General features: G+C 38.5%; 1 protein-coding gene across 1 annotated transcript in view; it reads right to left on the bottom strand.

The window, feature by feature from the left end:
- Positions 1-4,105: 4,105 nt before the first annotated feature.
- The window catches only part of cdh7a (cadherin 7a), a 143,369-nt gene continuing 125,044 nt past the window's right edge, over positions 4,106-22,430 (bottom strand). The window contains exons 10-12 of the mRNA XM_041969076.1: positions 20,783-20,900; positions 15,509-15,757; positions 4,106-5,165 (exon numbers count right to left, since the gene is read on the bottom strand). Coding sequence (XP_041825010.1) covers positions 4,651-5,165; positions 15,509-15,757; positions 20,783-20,900 — 882 coding nt within the window. The 3' untranslated portion in view covers positions 4,106-4,650. The remainder of the gene's footprint in view (positions 5,166-15,508; positions 15,758-20,782; positions 20,901-22,430) is intronic.

The following is a 22,430-nucleotide window of genomic DNA, read 5'->3' as shown; positions in this document are numbered from 1 at the left end:
GGTTCAAAGCTTTGAAAACTATGTCAATACCTGTGAGGAGATGACATATTTACCAAGCAAAGATGTATAATAAGTCCATTGCAATCTCTTGCATCACTGTGAATTATACTGTCAGTTGCATTTGTGAACCTCTGACTACTGGAAACAGCATAGGATGATAGCTGTTTTCTTTTAGACTCAAACTTATATTGTGCGGGTCATGAAAACAATTGTCAAATGCCTTTGTAGAATGACAAAATGGAAATCAAGCACCTGGGATTATTTATTTTGTGTATCTTTCCACCCATCAGTAAACTGTATCAGTAACTTTGCATGAGGTTTTAGACCCTAACAGTAAACAGAGAATGTATTAAATAGCTTTTATTGATCAATTCCCACTAACACCAATGAAAGAAAAGAAGCTCCAAATGAAATCAATAGGTGTTGTTACTATCCCTTAATTACAGCACCAATTCTTCTGGGTACACTTGTAGATTTTCAAGGTACAAAGCTTGTTCCAGCACCATGAGAATAACTGCCCCAGTTCTTCTGATCATTTGAGCTGTCTCTGTTTCATATGTCTCTTCATGTAATCCAAGACTGACCCTGTAACATTCAGATCAGGAGGCCACATTGCAGGATTCCTTAGTTCTCATGTGCTTCAAGATAATTCTTTATGATTGGCTGAGTTTTTTGGCCTGATAGAAAAGCACTTTAAACAAGTCCTGGGGAATACAACAGTGCTTGAAAATTTGCCAAAACATCTATCTATCCACTGTTCATACCTGCTTATTCCAACATGAAAAAGCATCAGATTCACAACCAAAAAGGTCACTTTTTTTTTTTACATATCTCAGTATAACAAAAATAAGTGAACCACTGGGATTTGCACTTAATATATATATATATATATATATATATATATATATATATATATTTTTTATTTAATTTTTTTCCATACACACCTGTTCAGGGTTACAGGAGCATTTTATACGAAGTTGAAATTTGGTTTAGGGGTTTGCAATAAATGGGCAGCAGGGTAATAAGCTGTAAGTGGGCTCTGTTTCACCTTTCACTATGTGTTTGGGGAAAACATAAAGAATTATTATGTTCATCTGGCTGGAAAGTGTTCTAAAACTAGCAAGTGGGTAAAAATGTAGTGGTGTTGGTAGTAGTATCATGGTTTGGGTCTTGTTGACACAGGCTAGGACAGCTTGTCATCATTCATCACATTGCAAATTAAACTGGAGAATCTTTCTGAGTCTAGAGAAACTGTGGGTCATGAAACAACCTTCAGCGAACAAATGTTTTCACCAAACTTTGACTTTCATCCTTAAATGAAAGTCAAAGAGAGAATTAGCTCTCTCTTGACTGACCAATCGCTGATTAACCACTGAACTTCATTCAAAATTGTTTCAGCAGATTTAACTTGTTGAATCGCGTAAAAATAATGACAATGCCGACAGTGCTTTACACTCGGAAAAGACGAGGGACAGTCATTAACCAAAGTCCCTGACAACATATTATCAGCTTGGTGTGTAACCCCTCGTTTACACCCGGTGTGTGTGCCACACTTTATGGCTGCGCCGTGGCCTCCACTGCTTTTTGCGGCTGTTTTAGTCTGGGTACGCTACAACACTATCAGAAGCGTCCCAGAAGCTCATTGGCGCTTCACAACATTTACGCCCCAAGTCTGTTTTTGACGCTTCACCCACCTAGAATGCGTCAAATTTTGCAGTTCAGATAGGGGCAGACAGGAAATCAGACACGGGAGCAGTGTAAAAGCTTCTGGTATTTTTCAAAATAAAAGCCCCTTTGCAGATTTGCACTGCTGAACCATGTAAACATTATGTGTTTAACCGGTCAGGGGGTTTCAGTGTTGACAAGTTTCTCCACTTCTCCTGTGATTTTGTGATCTCATGGATCCTGCACTCGCCGGCGCTCCACACCTGACACGCTCCCGGTAAAAATTGCAGGGCCACGGAGGGTGGAACAAAACCGTGGTGCAGCCATAATGTGGTGCACACGCACCCCAAGTAAAGGAGGAGTAAGAGTCCTTAGTCCAGAAATCTGATAAGATGTGTCATTTTTATGGAGAAATACAGAAATTCCAAGAATATATGATCCAAAAATGTCTTCTTATTTTAAAAATGTGCTCTTTTTAGAAAAAAAAAATAAATAAATAAAATAAAAATTCAAGAATACAATAGCTAGCTGGAGTTAAAGATAAACAGTAGTGGAAATGTTGGATATAATAAAGTTCGTTCTTATAGCCAGAGTGTTAGATGCGATAGAAAAATGCAGACTTGACTGACTTTGCAAAGAATTTACTTGTTGGGGGTAGGTGCTATAACATGACTGAAAAAGATAATAATGACATTAAATTTATTTAAAATACATGAAAAATTCTTTGTGATTTGGTAGTGTTGCATTTGATGAACACACTTCCCTTTACCTCATAATCCATCTTTATATTCACCAGATTTCAGAATTTGCTTTTGGAACATAAGGAGGGTTTTGCAGATCCAAATCAAAACGCTGGACTTGATTATGTGGAATTCCCCATTACCTCTGCTTTTTGTCTTCAGTAAAGTGTCTAGAATGCTTAAGAGAAAAGTTAAGTATGTAGACAAAGCAATAGCTCATTTTAGATAATTTAATCATATAAAGAAGAGTCTTGTATAACACATGGCAAACAATTCTTCGGATGATACACAAACTATATTCTCATTCATGTGTAGAATAATTCTATAAAAAAAAATTATAAAGGAAATTTTATACTAAAATGTTGGTATCTTATGTGTTGTAAAATCCTTTGGGAAGTTGTGTATTGTGGCGTTATGACCTCATTATCTATAGTCTTGGAAAGACAAAAAAAAGTGTTATCACTACCTCACATGCACACATATTTTCTTTTTAGTCTTCACAGGAAATGCAGTATTTGAACACATCTATAACTGAGCTTCCTTTGACTGCACCATGCAGACATAGCTAACTGGCAAAAGGCTCCTCAAATGGCCAGTGGTGAGCCTTACAGTCATCACACAATCCTCTGTGGAGCGTGAAGGCTTTGTCTCCATCAGGTCTTTCAACTACAAAAGCCTTATCAAAACAATTCACTTTTTCTCCTCCCTCCTTTCTTGGTTCGTTGAGCTCCCTAAATGGGCTGAGGATGAGGACCGGTTTCACAATCACTGATTATTACTGTAACACATTGGTTGTAGTCAGTAGTGACCTTTATTTATTTGGCACCTGTACGGTGTATGTTGAAATACCCTGAAATGAAGCTTTTCAGCCTTTTTAAGGAACTGAATGTCAATTTTATTTTCGGCAAAGGGATATAAACATCGTTTGCACAGTTCTGCCTCTTTAAAATAAATAATAATACATATCGGTTGCACATGTGTGCACCCAGTTTTTTTTAAGCTACAAAAAAATAGAAAAAGAAGAAAAAAATCATCAGCACATTATGATTATCATACAGTGTGTCCTTTCACCATCAATATTCAAAACATACATTTTTTAAATTTAATTTCTGAAATGACAATATATGTCGGACTCTGCAAACTACAGAAGCAAAATTACTTTACTTACAAACTGCAACTTCACCTCAGTAACAGCTGCCATGTCAGAAACAAACACAAACACTCTTTTTTTCTAGAGTCTAGGTGGCATGATTCTCAAGCACAACGTTGATGGATCCATCAGCACGGATTCTCAGGTCCACCTGCCTCGTATAAAAGCAGAACTAAATCCTGACAGTTCCAAGCAGAGAAATTATACATTAGACTTGGCAATAGAAAGGCGGAAGAAGAAACAGACTGAGACACACACTACATTGCAACATCTGCAAAATGTATTGTTAGAAGAAGAGAAATTATATGGTTTCCTGTTGCATCAAGTGGAAACATCAAACTGATGAGTGTCATTCTTTTTATGATTCACATCACTTCCTTAGCACATCAACAACTAATTTATACTGTACTGTCTGTGTGCAGTTGCACATCATATAGAGTTGAGAAGTATGACTGAGTCCATGAGTAATGTGGCTCTGGATGTAATGCTTATCACAAACAGGCCCCCCGTCACCCTGCCCCCCACCCCAAAACAAAAAACAAAGAAAAAAAACGACAAAGAGAGAAAAAAAAAGGATACATTTAAAATTTTCTCATATTTCATATGAGCAGTCAAGTGACTACTGATTAGCTGCCAGCAAGACAGCATATCATGAGAAACTTTTATGTTTTTAGCACAAAGATAGCAGAGGAATGCATCAAAGCAAGATTTCTGGGCCTCTGCCCATTGTTGGAATGAAAGGACAGGTGCCTCCCCGTAAAAAATGCTCCAACATGTAATGCATTCTGCAGTCAACGATTGGACTCGAGCCCAAAAAATCTGAAACCTTTAATGTCTTTTTGCACACAAGGTTTCCTCTTCAGTCAAGCCACTTTTGAAGTCTGTGTCAAAACTCACCATGGCACTCTTTTGAAAATCCATACAGGGAGGTAAACAAACCAAACCTTTGAAGTCAAAGTGTTTTTCCTTTCAATCTCTAGTGTTGTCTTTGAATCTTTTCCTCCAGTGCACTAAGGCGGACAAAATCATTTTCTCTGACAATAAATTACTTGTATATTTTAAAGTCCAAGAAATATTATGATTGGCATTTAGGGGCTATGAGAAGACACTTGCACCATCGCTGTTGCCATACAGATCAGCCAGCTTTTTAAAGCGTGGCCCCCAGTTGCTGAGATAGTCATAGTTCTGATCTGAGTCTGTACTTAATGACTCCAGTGAGCTTAGTGACTCAGCTACAGAGCCACTGCCTTCAAAAGCATATGTCTGCAGAGAGTCATACGGGGGAGCTGATGGGTCCACATCAGCATCCTTCAGTCGCTCCCAAATAAACTCCCGAAAGACCACATTGTCAGGCAGCGATTTGTAGGACGGACGGGAAGCTGTGGGGTAATGAAAGAAGGTAGGCGTATCTGGTGTGACATCTCGTCGCACATTCGGGTCTCTAATGACATTAAGATTGCGTAGGGTAACCATGTCAAAGGCCTCGGTGTCTTCCTCTCCCCCTCCCTCATCGTCATAGCGGACGATGTTCTCTCTGATGTCCCTCTCCTCCTCGAGAATCAGCGGCTCCTTTCTCCTCCGACGCATTGTCACAATTAGTAGAACCATCACTGCAAAGAAAGGGAGAAATGTCTGAGTCAATACTGGTGGATGATTCTCTCAGTGTCAGGGAGCTGAAAGATGCAGGAAGAGCTGAAAACACTGTCAGGAATGAGAAACAGATGCCTAAAGTAACAAATATCCGTTTAAAATAAATAAACTGATTAGACTTGCGTAAAACACAGTTTATAAATCTAGTAAAGAAGTTGGATTTGAATTTTAAACAAACTTTCAGGCCCCTCCTCCTCCTTCTCTGCTGTGCGTCAGCTCTGCTTTAAAAGCCCCTTTCTGTCATCCATGCAGGCTAGTAACCATGGTAACTGAAGAAGTGGTTAGCTCTTGTTAGCTCTTTTCACTCAGGCACAGATAATTCTTGTAAATAACATTAAAACGAAAACGATGCAGAGAAGACTTAGTTTGTTTTACTGATTGTATCACATATTAATATTTGGGCAGAGTTTGAGAAAATCCAATAAAATGTAACTTTTAAGTTCTGATTAAAGCATGGAAATAATTATTAAAATGGCTTAATTAAATGGCAGTGGGATAAATGGTTGAAACGGATGCTAAAACATAAACTATTCAAATTCTTAGCTGACTCTACAAAGCCAATTCTTTCATTTATTGTATTGTGCCTCTCTGTTTTCCACCACCCACATTTTGCTTCTAGACTTAACTTCAGCAGACTGGAGTCCATGGCCCTCTGAGATCATACCAGGAGCTCTCCTCCAGCTCTTGCTCCCTGTCCCATACATTATTGCTGAAAATAACTCTACGCCCAAGCAAACTGGCAAATGTCTAATGATCCTCTATCCATCAATGTCAAGCTGGTGCCAGTGAAATATCGTTCCTTGGGCCCATATTTCTTTTCCTGCTCGGCATCGAGCTACTGATGGTGGCAGAGAAAGAGGCCCAGGAACCAAATTCAAAGACCACTTCACACCCTCTAATATAGGAGCAAATGGAGGAGATGGAAGGGAGGAAAGTGTCACATGGAGAATGCAGGAGATGAATGGGCAGCTCTCTTTTAGCTATGTGGTGACTGCTTGTTCCATACAACAGCAACAGAAGTATCACGACTCACCAGTTTTTGTGAAATACTTGGAATGCTCCACACAGTCTGATAGCACTCCCCAAAAATATAGCACTTTTAAGTGCTCTGAAATAGACTGTCAAATGTTTCTGTGGGAGATTGTTTCCTCTGATTTTAGGAACCCCGGTCATCTTAAATTCTGTTCAATTCAGTAGGGCTTCGCAAAGTGAATTACAAAGTGCCACATCCAAATCGAATATTCTCAGTGCTTTCCAGCAAAGCTCTTTAGGGTTTAATGCTTATAAGACAGCCACAATGCGTCACGTTCTGGAAACAAGCCAACACACAGTTACGGCTTTCTAGGATGAGCAGGTGGATGGCAAAGCATACAAATAGTCTGTGTCGGGTACCAAGGGTCCTGTAAGACATGATTTCCCACTTCAGCAATTTAGCAAACCGAACCACGATATAACAGGATCTCACTCTTCACAGCGTATGTACTGGTGATGTAATCCAAGTGAACAACAGAAGAAAAGGAGATCATTTCAGTGCTACAAAGGTTTGTGCTGTAATTGAATTGTTTAAATGATCTACCCCACACAATCGATAGTGAACAAGAGGAATTTGCTGTGCTGGTTTTTGTACAAGCATACATCTCTCTCTCATTTCACATTTCTGTGTGTGATTCTGGTGAACATGGTGATGATCGTTTACCTACTTTGTCACCCACTCTGTCCTGTTTTATAGACAAATTAATCAGCTGTAAGGATGTCTGATGTGAAAGGTAGAATTATGTTTCAAGACTAATTAATGGTATATAGGACATGCTTGTTGTAATGTCAGGCATATTACAATTAAATAATGGCCTTCATTATTATTCTAGGAATCCGATGTGAAAACAGTCTTTCCACCATCTCTTGAATTTAATTTTAAGTCTGTTTTGACTTTAGATGTGAGCATGTGCTAGTCATGACTTACCCACACTTTAAATCAAAGAGTGCTGCCAGTGTTACAATGTTACCCATTTACTTATCACTAAAATCTGATCAAAGGTCATCTGTACAATGCTGCAGAAAACGGGATTACTATGGATATACTTTGTGCTACACCATGGGCTCATGTTTCTTCCTCTGTGATGATAAATAAATCAAATTTATTTTACATATTTAGAGAGAATACAAAATATGCTGGTTTTTATTTTGCAAACTGAAAATATCTGAATTGTAAAATGGAAGATTATGTAATTGAGTTTGTTCACTGCTGGGAGGTAAATCCTTACAAAAGGCACTAGAAAGTGCTTCTACTTCACATTTCCCTGAAACAAAGGTGCAGTGCAACCAGTAAAATAGAATAACATAGACACTATTAAAAGATCTAGAACACAATAAATACATCAAATAATGTACATAGTTAAAAAAAAAAAGTTTAGTAAGAATGCTGTCCTTGTGTGCACTTATAAGGTACAAATGGGGTACAGTTATTTAGTCTGTGTGGGTGGTAGGGGATGCAGAATTGACAAATCTCACTGCTTGGGGAAAGAAACTGTTCAGCATCCGTCTGGTCTTGCAGCTGATGCTCCTGAGCCGTTTTCCTGATTGCAAAAAAAAAAAAAAAAAAACGGAGTATGGGATGGGTGGTGGGGACCCTTTATGATGGCTGTTGCCCAGCTGATACAGCAGTCTTTATAGATATTCAGCAGCATACGAAGAGAGACACAATGACACTGTAGGTGAGGATGCTTTTAATCCTACCTGTATAGACAGTGGTCAGATATTCTTTAGGGAGACCAGCTTTCCTGAGTCTGCACAGTCATTGCTGGGCCTTTTAAATGATGGCTGTGGTGTTGATGGTGGAGGACAGGTTGTCTGCCAGATGAACCCTGAGGTATTCAGTGCTCCTGATCCTCTCTACAGCTGCACCGTTGATGTTGAAGGGTCTGTATGTGCGCTCATTAGATCTAAAGTCCTCCACCATCTCCTTTGTTTTTACCACATTTAAACAGGAGATAATGGGACTTTCACCAAGATGTTAGCTGGTCCACCTCCATCCTGTATGCAGACTCCTCAGTGCTCGTAATGAGACCTATCACGGTTGTGTTGTTCGTACATTTAATGATGTGGTTTGATGTGTGAAAGCAGTGTCAGATGTGAACAGGCAGAACAGCAGGGGACTGAGCACACAGCCTGGGGGGGACCCCATGTTCACTGTGATTGATCTTAATGTTTTGTTTCCTACTCTGACTGCTTGCTGCTACTGCGTCAAAAAACTGAAGACCCGGCTGGAGGTGCCAGAGTCTGCATCTAGCGACCGTAGCTTCTTCACCAGCTGTGATGGGATAATAGTGTTAAAAGCCGAGCTAAAGGCTAGGAGGAGCATTCTGGCATATGTGTCATTCTTTTCCAGGTCAGACAGGATAAGGTGATATTATATATTAACAGTAATATTTTTGTGTTACTGTAAAATTAGATGGATCAATTGTATTAACTATAATACACTAGTTGGGGAAAAACAACCAAATTAAGGTAGACTAAAACATTTTCAGTTGGACCATTAAGTTGGTTTGACCCATGGGAATCCTTACCATGATTTTTTTTCTTTTCTTTTAGGTTCATTTAAAGACTTTTTTGTAGCTAGTGATAAATAGAATAGATAGACTGTCTATCTAATCTATCAGTAATTATCTGATGCATTTATATTATTTCCAATAGCAATGGAATAATTGTCTTATATATATATATATATATATATATATATTCTACAAATAGCAACATCTGTAAAAGCTATACCTATGTTATGTTATTTTGTACTGAAATGTTTACAATCAAACATGAATATGGAATGAATAAACACCCCACCAAGTTCACAAAACTGCACATTACCATTATAATGGTTTGCTTTAGCAAGCATAATGATGAGCATGTATTTACACATCCAGACTGCAAGGTCTGGATGTGAATATAAACAAATGCATAATTTAACAAACAAATATACATATTCACCTTGCTTTCACCTTTACTTGCTTCTGAATATAACACAGTAAAAAAGTATCTTTGCCATCAGGCAATACCCCCAAATAAAACATTAAATATTTTGTTTTGATGCCCATGACTGAGGGAGAACCTAATTTAGCCTACATTTCAAAATGGGGAAAGTGAAAGAAACTAGTAAGTTTTTTTTTTTTTTTTTTAACAAACTTTTGGTGCTAGAAAAGCAGAGGTTCATAAGAGAACAGGAAATCCCAAAACACTAAAAACAAAACCTGACAACAAATTAAACTGGGAGCATTGAATGGAACCAAAAAGGCCAAAGAACTAAGATACTGAGTACACAAACATCTCATTCAAGGCAGGTGTGGTGATCAGAGGGAAATTCTGGAGTTACACACAGGCAAGAAGTAAAAGAATATATGCTTAAAAAAACAGAAAGTAAAGCCAATCAGAAAACTTAAGTACTAACTGAAGACAGAAAAATAGCAAAGTAAAATCTACAGACAACAAAGAACCGAAAAATAACTGACAAATCTTCTACTATAATATGAACAAACATGTAATTTATGTTTAGAACAAGAAAGAACATGACACACGGAAAAGAGTGAGCTAGAAGACAAAGGTTTCTGAACACAGGAAGAGGTGTCCTGATGGATATTGCTGTCCTCTAGGGATGTCATAGTCTGTTGCAGCAAATGCACAACATGATGAGTCGCACAGAGATCACAAACAGCTCAAACAGAACAGCTGTTTTACTGGCTGTATTCTGTTCTTTATCAGGGTTGCTGGACCCTTCCTGCATAAATGAAACGGCTTTTTCATGTGCTGATATCATCAGTCACTCTGCTAACTGTGCATATGTCCAGATTAGGAGTCTGTGTTTATTTAGTGTTTTCATTACATTTGTGGATTTCTTTGGCTCTCTGTATCATTTTAAAAGCTGGTCACACCTTTTTCCCAATAGGACATCTTTTCTGCTTTTTCTAGGTGCAGCAAAGGCATATTTGCTCTTCGTTGGCTTGTTCGGACAAATGAAAAGTTGATTTCCCTTTTGTTCTTTTTCATTTTTAACTTTTTCCTGTGTCAGTAAACAACTACACAGTTTAAGCATCTCTGTGACTACAGTACAGACAGCTAAATAAAGACACACACAGAGGAATTATACAGAGACAGACGAATGGACAAGGTGATTTATGGAATGAGTGTGATAAAAACAACTCAGATTCTCAGATAAAAATAACTGTCTGGAGAGTTGGAGTGCTACGTAATGTCCTAATTGGCCCTCTGGAGGACTGAGCAATACCTGACCCATAGTGGGGAAAAAAGAGCTGGATCTTAACGAGATAATGATCATCTCAGTAGTTTAGATGTATGTTCCAAAAGTGGCTGTATCATTAAAAAAAAAAAAAAAAAAAGGTTTCAAATGACATTTTACCAGAACCATGGTTGTGTTCAGGCATTTTCAGGGCTATTAATGCAAGAAGTCCAGGACAAGCTCGGTAATTAAATCTAAAAATATCAAACTATGATTGATGACCACTCAGCTTATGAGCATGTAGAGCTAATGCAAACCCAGCGCACCCAGCTCTGAGTGGTTTATAGCCCGGCAGGTGAAAACTGCACATTTTCTATCACTGATAGATATGGAGACAAGTGGAGGAGTGGCATTCAGAGAGCTCTGCACGCACGACATGCATTGTAGTTATTAGACTTGGCCATGACGACCGATAACTAGAATCACTGCTGCCGGTGGGAGTGTGTGTTCCTCTTACCTGATGAGAAAGAAAGAGATTGATGTACAAAAAGGATAGAAGGGAGACAGAAAAAAAAGATGATTTAGGAGTGGCAGAACCTAAGGATGATGGTAGCGAGAAGCAGCTCAATTCGACTATCATCCGCAACAACACAATCACACGCAATCATGGACTCAATTGCTACCTACACTGAAAAAGATCTTAAAGGAAGGTCTATCAAGGAAGATCAGAATAAAAGGCTGCACAGTCTGGTCACGCATGAGATGCAAATACAAGAGAGGAAAGAAGTTTCTGGGCAAATATGCAAAGATGGAAAAGAGAAGCCGATCAAGTTGAACCAAACAGAAAGATGTGGACAACGAAGCAGGGACGGTGACATTCACACAAACACACAAAAAAGACATCTTGGAGGTATATTAAACTGGAGGCCATTAGTTCTAAGCCTGTGGCCTAAGGCCATGCTGACAAGCACAGAGCCAGCTTTCATTAGTGATGCTGGGTTCAGGGTTGCTCTGCTACGTAGTTCCCCCTGCTGCTCTTTTGAAGTTTTCATTCATCACAAAAAGTGTTCTCACTTGCAGGAAAATGGGCGGGAAACTGAAAGGGGATTTGAATAAAAAGCTATGTTTGACCCCATCAGAGATCTCATCTCAGTTATTGTATGTGCCGTTTAGATCCTCCTCTGCTTTCAATGAAGTTCAGCAAAGCATTAAACTGCGAGTATCTCTCTGTCTGTGGGTTTTAGGAGCAATAATGCTGCCTGGAGTATACGGCTCAGTGCTGCATATGTGTGAGAATGTTAATAGATTTTCATTTACAAGTGTCTTTATTAACATCTTAACATATGGTGTTACACAAAAATACAAGCTCACCATCCTTGGCATGCAATACAACACTTATCGCCATGACACCTTTGAATGATTATACAGCTAGAAGAAAACATCATGTATTGTCATGAAAACCATTATGACATTTCCTCTAGCAAACGATTTAATGATTAAAACACAAAGTAAAGAAAACAAAAAAAAAAGAACTGTATTCTTTTTCCTTCTTTTGGTGGGGATCAAATGTAGATTTTAAAAATCCAAACATTGGAATTTCTGTATTAATTTTTCTGCTTGATTTATTGGATACATGGATATAAATTTCAGAAAAAAATTGCTGAATATACAGCAATGTCATCATAACCAGTTTCTCTTTTGGACAAATGGTCTTATTCTCTTAGATTTCTCTAAATCTGGACCTGTAAATACTGATCTTAAAGTCAAGGCAACTATAAAGATTTGATCAGCTCTAGGTTTAGAACAGATTTTTCCCCATGACATGTTCAACTGAGGACTCAGGCAAAGTAAAGCTCCTTCAAAATTCCTTCAAAACCCAGAAAACCAACTCTAATTGATCTTGTTGGCAGGATTTTAGTTGTGCTTTCCTTGTAAACATTCGTGCTGCTATTCAGAGCTGGCTGTCCGAGGTCATGCGTATTTATCAGACAGGAAATATGAGGGAATATCTCTCCCCCAGGTTTAACCTGTGCAAGACCTCAAGATGTAACTATACTTTAGCGAGGATTCTCCTCAGCTGCCTGGAGATAAGTCAGCATGGGCTGTAAACACTGAGGTTCGTAGTGCAGGACTGTAAATCTGCATTACCGCCACTTAAATCTGAACTTCAATCTGAACTGCAGGGGTTGTTAGCCTAAATATATTCCCACTGTGACTCAAAAGACAAATGGAGCTGAGCCTGTAAGCTGTAAGTTCAGCAGACTACTACAGACATGTAGAGACAGCAAAGGGACTGCCCACTCTTAAGATTTGCTAAAGGTCTGAATTATAATGGGAGTGCAGCGAGGTCAGAGAGGAGGGTGGTTTTGTATTTTTCTTTTTTTTGCTGAAAGGAGTGTAGTTACTGGAGAGTTACTGAACTTTTTTTTTCTTTTTTCTCATCTCACAATATTGGTAAATGGATGGACTGTACTTTTAAAGCGCTTTTCTAGTCATATGTTGACCAGTCAAAGTGCTTTTACACTGCATGTCACATTCACCCATACACTCATACAGCACTTCTGCTGTTATATCCTAAGTGCTTTTTCATCTATTACACACATTTACACCCCGATAGACACATCGGGAGGCAATGTTGGGTTCAGTGTCTTGCCCAAAGACACTTCGGCATGCAGTCAGGAGAAGCCTGGAATTGACCCAGAGACTTTCCAGCTGGTAGACAACTGCTTCACCTGCAGTATCACATTAAGCTGTAGCATCACTCTTATTTCATTCATATGCATTTTCCTAATCACAATCTCTGATTAAGCCTTTTTCTGCTCCCAGATGCTGCAGCTTTTAAGGTGTTGAAGTAGTGCTGTAGGATTTATTTTCGCCAGTTTATGAGCTTTTACATTCTAAACAAGTAATTGATCAAACAGGAGAATAATCTGCAGGTTAATAACTAACAAAACAAATCAGAATATGCAGCCTTTTAACAAAAAAATAAATCTGATAAGGAGAGTTTTTCGAGGCTCTGACAATGTGTGCTGCTTTCTTCTGTTTCTTTCTCACTTTGCTTTATTTTGTGTCACTTGTCATGCAGTGAGGGCCTCGCAGCTTGGCAGCAAATAGCACTTTTCAAACAGTAGTTTACAGCTTAGGGATTGTTAAACTCTTCCTAAAAGATGTTCTCCTTGAGATCCAGAATTTCACTGCTTTTTTGCACCAAGCCCACTATTTACTGTTCATGCTAATATCTACAATGACAGCATCTGCCTCAACTTTGTTCACTGTTTGTGCAGCATCAGTAGCTATTAGCTGCTGATGCTGCTGGCTGTTTAACTACCCATTCTTGACAATGTTTTACCTTTTCTTTGTTATTTTCTGCTTATGTACTGCTGCTTATTTACTGAATTGACAGTTCCTTCAAATTAATTTTAACTGGTTGGTCTTTAATGATGTGCAAGAGAATGAAGCATTTTATGTGCAATGCATAAAAACTCCAGTAGAGAACAAAACCTTGCCATGGTTAGAATATATTTGAATGTTATACCTTATTATTCGTCTGCTCCAGTAAGATGCAGAGATTATGGTCTTGCTACACATGTTTCACAAATTTACTCAATGCTTTCATCATGGAATTAATCACCAAACTGGGGTATTAACTAGCATAATCCTGAAGTAATGAGGTGCATTTTATACGTTTTACTATGGGATAAAAACTTTAAGGTGAAGAAGAAAGAATGGGGTACTTTTTTGTACAATTTTGGCATGAAAAAAGGAACAAGAGCACCATGTTAAAGTTTGGATAGCTTCATGATATATCTTGCTCCAATCTTAAACATCAAATAGCTTGCTGGAGCTATGGATTGTTCACAGTGTTCACAGGCTTCTCTTCCAAAGGTAGGTGGTGCAAATTGTAAAGCTTTATAAATTCTCTTTTTTCTACACAGTCATGGTGCCCCGTAAGCAATGGCTGAGCACATAAAGCATGCCCCAAAAGGAGGAGAGCGTTGGACAAACATAACAGAGGGATGAAATGAACAGAAGAGGTCAAGTGTAAAGCTGAAGAGCCAAGAAGACCTTCTGAGAGAACTGATTATTGTACTACTATAAATCTCATAGATAACTTAAGACAATCAGGAGGCAGAGCACTTTTTCTTTTTTTTAGGGCTGCAATGAGAAAAATCTTTCTTTGAAGGCTTAAGAATCACATTTAAATCTCATACTTTTAAGCACAAGGGCGTATGGATCATACTTTATGCTTAATGTACAGTACCACAGGAAGGGGTCTGACATATTAACACTTATTTCCACTTTTCATTAAATAAGAACAATAACAAACAATAAGAAAGTAAATAGCTACCTTGCAATTTACTGCCTACTGTACTGAGTCGTGTTTCACTACTTTTCCACATAACCATGTTGGAGAGACAGCAGAGGATCTTTCTATTCCCAAAGTAGCTACTTCAGCTGTTTGCTATTTTCCATGAGAAAAATCTTTTTAGCTTGCAGGTTATTGGTCTGCTGATTAGTGGTTAGCTCCAGGACGAGGGTGATATCCCTGACCTAGTCACCTACATTTGCAGCCGTCATCCAGGTAATTTATTATGGTACTGGGAATAAACTGCAGTTACTTTATTAGAAGTTGCTCCTTAATATGCTCCACAAAAGTGACATTTTTTAGTTGACAATGTAGTAATAACTAAGCCTTATGTATCTTTTTGTTTTTCAATTTCCTAAAAGGTGAGAGAGAAAAATGAGCCCTGCATCTGAAAAAAATGACAATGGACCAACTCAAGGACACCAAGCTGAGAAAACACTTGCATCCCACTGTAGGTATTGTCACAGTTTAAATTCCAAATTTGACCTCATAATTTAATATTTTTATATTGTATTTTGCTTCTGCAGTAAAACAAAAAAGACATAAATGCAAAATGGAGATTAAAACTACAAGCAGATGTGTGAAAAAGCAACAACTGTAACCTCTTTAATAATGAACCACTAATCTCTGACCTTAACACTGATCTCTACAGCAACAAGAAGACAAAAAGTTGTAACATGGACTCGCTCACACCGAGGTCATTTAGGTCTTACCCAGAAGTGTGATGATGCAGCCCAGAATAGCCAGGAGGGCGCCGGTGCTCAGGCCAGTCGCTGTGTAGGCCACTGCTCCACAAGACAAGGCCACGCCGTCAGAGTCACAGTCACACACTCGCACTGACAGTGTGTTTGTGCTGCTGAGGGCAGGACTTCCACTGTCCACAATTAAGACAGGCAGTCGATACACAGGCTGCTCACGTCTCCTAAACCCGCCTCGCTTTGTCAATATGGATGCTGTGTTGTCTGCAAAACAAAGTAAAATCAGAAGTGTCATATTGTATTTAAGGTTTCAAATGTACAATGAGCTGCAAATAAATGACTAACAGAGGGCTTAACTTCTTTTCTGTAATGAGTGTTTTGTCTTGGTGTTGCATTTGAAATGATTTTCCAGTATTAAAAACACAAATGGCAACAGATGGTGTCATTAACACAGTTCATTGTATGACACATTGTGGTATCTCTCTCAGGTCTTGGCCACCTGTTGGCTAAAAACAGCTTTGAATTGATGGTAAATCTCACATGAAATCTGTGCATGAAAAGCAGCAAGAGGAGAACAATTTGCCATTACAGCAGCTAAAAAAAGACATTTCCTGACAGCTGCATCAATGGATGGAATGCAATCTCAAACTGAGCCATCGCAATTGAAATGTAGATTTAGCCTCAGATGACAATTCCTTTGTTTGTCTGAGGGATATTCAGATTGCTTCCAAAAGTTGAAGAAAAGAAGGTAAAAGCTGATATATGGATGTGCTCTCTTGTAAATGTGACAGTAAAATTTGAAAAGCACTCTGATGGACGAAAAAAACACAGAGATAGTTAATGCTGAGTGGCATGAGATGGAAAAAAACAAAACAAAACTCTGTTTTATTTCATCCCAAAAGAGTTGGATGGATTTTCTTGTTACCAACATATGTCTATTTAAGTGCTTGTGGTGTTAATTATCTTCTGTTTTGCCAAAATTGGTTTTGTTTACCATTTAGCTGACATCCATCTGATTGCACAGACATGTTACAAGTGTATATTTTTTAGAAGCAATGAACAGCATTTACCATACAAACACTAACACAACCCAGTTACCAGCGGCAATAAAGATAAAGGGATTATGTTCAAGTTAAAGTATAAAAGGCATTGCTTTAGGGGTCTGACTATGTGAAAGACTGATGTTGAAGAAGGAAAGATTTTTTTCCATTTAAGGTTGGAAATGATGTACAATCCCTGAGGCCCTAATCCCAGTCACTCACTGGCTCCAACAGTTGGCCCCAAACTTTTGTTTTTCATTTTCATTCTTGTCGATAATGTCGCCGTCAACCCCCCCCCTCCCTTTGCTTTAAACGTCAAGTAGTAGATGATGACCACCACTCCTTAATACCTAAAAATACGAGGGGCAACTTCTGCTAAATAGAGTTGTAAGACAAAGTTAGACTTAACTTTCACCACATACTTTAACTGCCCATTTTAAGGACAAACCCATAACCTTATCTCAGCTCATAAGACTCATTGTTTCTAACAACTTCCTAATTTCTTAAAGCTGGGACAAACTTCTTCTGGCATGTATTTTCTATGTATTTTCTGAGAAGGCTCTGATCACCAGTTTGAGAAATGTATTGCTGATGTGTCCACAAAAGGGAAGAAAAAACAATTTTTAAAATTTGGCTGAGGTCCAAGGTGGAGAACAACCAGGGTGTTTAGAGGGGAATGGAGCTGAGTCATCTTTATAATTCAAAATCTTTTTATCATGTAAAAAAAAAGAAAAAAAAAGAAAAAATGTCTCCCTTTGTAACCATCACCTGGTACAGGTAATCATCTGTACCAGGTGATGGTTTATAAATGAGACAGAAAATCTTGAAAAAACTCAAATGCAGTCCCCTCCCTTTATTTCTAATTCTTTGACAGTTGCACCCCATATAGTTTTATCTGTCATCTATAAACACCGGCTGGAATAGCGACGGCACGGCTTGGGCCAATTAGTTGTCACATCAAAATTAATTTCAGCAAACCAGAATATCCATCCATCCATCCATCCATCCATCCATCCATCCATCCACCCACACATCCATCCATCCATCCACCCACACATCCATCCGTCCATCCATCCATCCATCCATCCATCCATCCATCCATCCATCCATCCATCCATCCATCTACCCAGCCATCCATTCATTCAATCAATACAGGATCCTGATAAAAACAGGTGGAGCAGACACACCCATCCAGCAACTTTTCTCTCTCGCTCCTGAGGGCTCCTCTGCTGACCCTAGATGCAATCCTTTGCAAAAATCCAGTTTGAAGTGATTATTTTCCAATCTGAAGACCAGTGGTTTGATTCCCTAGTCCCTTTATGTATTAACATGACATTAAGTAAGACAACAAACTCCACATTGCATCCGAAATGCTGTGTAATTATAGAAAAACAATTCTGCATATACAGACAACAGATATATAGAGACAGTGTAAATCAGTGTGGAAAACTTACCTAAAATGAGTGTACTTTGTCTTATTTTATCTAAATTAAACCAAAGCAATATAAGACCTGATTGAATTTGACAGGAGGAAAATTAGACCCATCTGATATATTTGATTGACAATTAAAACAAACAAAGCTTGAAGAGCTGTCACCTAACAAACGTTTGTTGTCAGAAAATGTACATAATATTATAAAATCAATGTTAAGTCTAACAAACTTGCTCCAGAAATATTTTTGTTTTAAAGTCTTCATTTAAAAGAATGTCATAAAGAAGGAGTAACTTTAATTTTCCCTCTTATCTCCTGAACAAAAATTTAACAGTTGGCTAACTGACCAATACACTGAGGATGATATATCTGATTTAAACTACAAGAAATTAACATTTAATAACGTTAAGGCAATTTATTTGTTTTCCCCACCTGTTCCACAGCTCAGAGTCCACGCTCATTCAAGTGAAAAGGTAGAAAAAATGACACACAGAGGCAATAAAACCAGATCTTGTTGGACTGAATCTCAGTTCCTCAGAGCTTACAGAACTTTTCAATCATGTATATTTAGCTGCATACATTATGAGCACAAGGTAAACACTAATAAAGCTATAAGAAACTGTTTCCAAGCCAAGCTACTCTTCATCTACAGAGAGGTTGCTTCAAACATCCAGTTCAACGTGTAACACATGTCTGCACTCACGTAGATTACTCTGGCACAACCTGGCTGCTGCTCTGCTCCTTGAGAGATGCAACATGGCAGCATCAGCTGAGCTCCCACGCATGCAGGCGAAACAGCCAACACAGGTTGTCACCTCTGAGAGGCCATCACCTCGACGTGAGTTTTGTTCAAAACGGTGGCGATTTGTACAAGTTTGTGATGATTGAGTCAAGGACAACTCTCATGAGTCTTTAAAGTCTTATGCAAATTAAAAAAAAATAAGTTTCTCACTATTTTATGTGTAGGAGGGGGGAAGCTCATGATGGCATGTTTCAGATGTGCTCCAGTAGCTTTCAGTTTGGATAAAGAATTAAAAAAAAAAAAAGAAAAAAAGGTAGGGGTGGGTGTGGCGGGTATTGCGATAAGAGAATCATGGTTTCATTTGGCAGAGCTTGGCATGCCAGGAGGCCCCAGATACTTCACACTTCTTTTAAGTTAGATTGCTGAGTGGATTGTGGCCAGGTATAGAGAGCTAAAGTGAGCAACAGCCAAAATATCAATTGCATTGCTGCCAGGCTTAATTCAAAGTTAGAAAGTAGCAAAGAGTCCAGACCTAACTTAGACCAACACCTTTCACAGACTCTGAAAGCCACTTCCAATTTTCCCAGGGGAGCATTTGATTTTGCAGCAGCATGCAAAAGGACTGACCTGAAACTGAGCTTTGACAAAGATGTATACCATAACCTTAAAGTTGTCAGTGAATTCCTATTTTAGAGAAAAAGATTGTTAAGGGTTATGGAAACTGTGGGGTTTCTTGAAAGAGCACATACTTCCAAGGGTTTTTTATTCTGGTTCTACTGTAGGGTGGACGTAACATTTGACTGGTGAACAAGTTAAAATCATTTTCTTTTGCGTCTGTCCAATAAAGTCTCAACAGCTTTCAGTTTCACTGATTTTCTATTCTTCTGTGTGTGTTTTTTTTTTTTTACAACAGTTTCATAACTGATAGTTCCCCTTGTGTTGGGAAAGCTGCTACTCTAAAGCAGTTGCTAACAAAGCTCTTACAAAAGGAACAGCAGGGACACAGCCAGTCAGACTAGATGTTAAGAAATAAGATTTATTTCTTAACTAACTAGAAACACTCTTTTTTTGCCAATGATTGTGGGCATTATTTTTTAGTTAGATCTAATGGCAAAATGATCCCTATCTCCTAATAGTAAAGATTCTTTTAAAAAAATCTCTGGATCCACGCAGTGACCCAGATCACGCCCAAAATCTAATCACTAGCTCCTTATTCCATTTCTGAGATTTGCTGAAAATTCCATTAAAATCTCTCTACAGCTCTTTGAGTTATTTTGCTAACAGACAGAAAGACAGACAAACCAACACCGCCAAATACATGACTACAGCCTTGGCTGAGGTAATAACCTCTCCAACTCCAGATGTAGAGAATTCCCAAGTCTGTGGTACTCTTCGTTTGCAGAAATGGACACAGAATGCATCTTTTGTTTGGACAATTTAGATTTAAAGTTCTGCAAAATGGTTTTCTGGACAAGAATAAGGTCACTGTTACAACTATAATACGTCACATCTCAAATAAGACCTGCTGTGCGAGCAAACAGCTGATTCAGAGAGCCCTCCTCCTACTCCTCTAAAGAGAAACTGTGATGGATGGCTTCCAGCATAGACGTCCTGATAACTGCACAAGCAGCAACCTTTCAACAGCTGATCTGGATAAAATAAAGACGTTGGAAATGGTGCTAGAGCACTGCAGGATGATTACTCCTGTTTTTATGCTTGTTTCAAAATGAAGGTGAAGCTATTAGAGGTGGTATGAGGGAGTGTGTGTGTGTGTGTTTGTGTGTGTGTGTGTGTATAAAGTCATTCAAACTCAAGTGAGTAAATGTAGGAAGAAACCAAAGTGCCTTATTCTATAACAGCAACTGATTCACAGACAAAACAAAAACAAAAAAATTGAATTTAAGACTTCCAATGAACACTATTTAATATTCCAAGAGCTTTTTTGATGTTTTTATCACTTTTCCAGATTTGCAAATATGGCTCAAGAGGCCCTTTAATCACAAATAACCACATAAAACGGTCCTATAAAGTAGCCTGACAAACATTACAAAGAACAACACAAAATGTTGTTGCACCTTTGTTATCTCGCAGAGTGAAGTTGTGGTTGCCAGCAACAGGCGCAGCCAGGGCGAAATAAAAGCGATGACCACTTGGAGGTTCATCCTTATCCACTGCACTGATGGTCTGAATAACCTGAGGAAAAGAAGAGCACAAAAGACATTCAAGATCAGTTAGTTTGCTGATCTTTATCTGATCTCACTGGATGATTAGATGTTAACTGAACCTGTAAATTGTTTAAAGTGTGCTTGCAGTAACTAGCAACTTTTCTCCCATGCTGTATCAGCTTTAGTAAAGCATGGTCATCAAGCATTTGTGTGGGTATTACCTTTCACTCTGCCATAGATTTATAAACATAAATCTTGTGGGCCAAGCGACAGTGTGTGTGAATTGAAAGAAAATGATAATAATAATAATAAAAAAAAAAAAAATTAAAAAAAACTTGACTGTTATTGATGGAGAGGGTTTCTTTTATTATGTTTGGCTGTGGTTTCCAGTTATTTATAAGTACAGTAAGTGCTTATTTGGCAAGAGCTTGGCAACCTCTTAAGGATGAAGTGGTTTCTTTTGGGGAAGTGTTTTCTAAAAAGGAAATCATTGTGCATAGTTTTTTTTTTTTTTTTTTTTTTTTTCTAATCCAAATACTTAGATCAACATAAATAAAATGTGTTCACCTAGATTCCCCCAGAGAAAAACACATTATTTTCATATATATATGCAAGTATTTGCATTTTGTGCAGGTGGATTGGAATCAGATTGCAAGTAGAGCTTCAAAGTGGAGCAAGGAACAAAAGTAGCAAGTAAGGAACAGCATTTACAGGCTTTTCATCAGGTGATCAAAAGTTTAAGACTAGCCTTATAAAGACCAAATCTGTGCAAAAATCTGGCTTTTTTCATTTCTATTCACACTGTCATGACCTCATAATGTCAAAGGCAAAAATTATTTCTACCTTTGAATGTGGCAGGAGTGTTGAGCTTCACAAGCAATGCCTATCACAATGCACCATCACATTTTAAACTTCTTAAAAGGTCCTGGGGGTTATGGGACAAAATTGTCAAGTGGTACACGCAAGAAAATTTTACCTGTGCTGAGCATCCAAGGGGCTATCCATGAAAACGCAACCCGTGAAGATCCTCAACCCAAATTAATGCCATTACCGATGCTGACTGCAGCCCAATAATAATGTGCGAGAGAAGGACTTTAAGAACAACAAATGTCTTCAAAGCCCACCTCTTCTCCCACAGCACAAACTTGCCTGTTTGTACTTTGGAAGAGACTACTAAAAATGGGGCAATGAAATTTGGAATAAAGTTTTATTCTCTGATGAGAAAAATTTAAGCTGGATGGTCCTGATGGCTTTCAACGTTATTGGCATGACAAGGAGATCTCACTGGAGATGTTGTCTACATGGACCCGTGAAGGAGGCTCCATCATGGCCTGGGGTGCTTTTCCTTTAATAGAACAATGTCGTTTCAGGTTGTGCAAAGGTTTCAGACTGCTGCCGGCTATATGGAGATGTTGCAGGAGCATTCCTCTTGACTGAGGGCCCTCGTCTGTGTGGTAATGGCTGGGTCTTTCAACCGGACCTTTCAACCGGACTAAGCTGCAGTGCACAACACCCGCCTGACCAAGGACTTCTTCCAGGAGAGTAATGTCACTTTTGG

The sequence above is a fragment of the Melanotaenia boesemani genome, chromosome 18, assembly GCF_017639745.1.
Source record: "Melanotaenia boesemani isolate fMelBoe1 chromosome 18, fMelBoe1.pri, whole genome shotgun sequence".
Classification (NCBI taxonomy): Eukaryota; Metazoa; Chordata; class Actinopteri; order Atheriniformes; family Melanotaeniidae; genus Melanotaenia; species Melanotaenia boesemani.
This window is presented reverse-complemented; position numbering and strand designations above follow the sequence as displayed.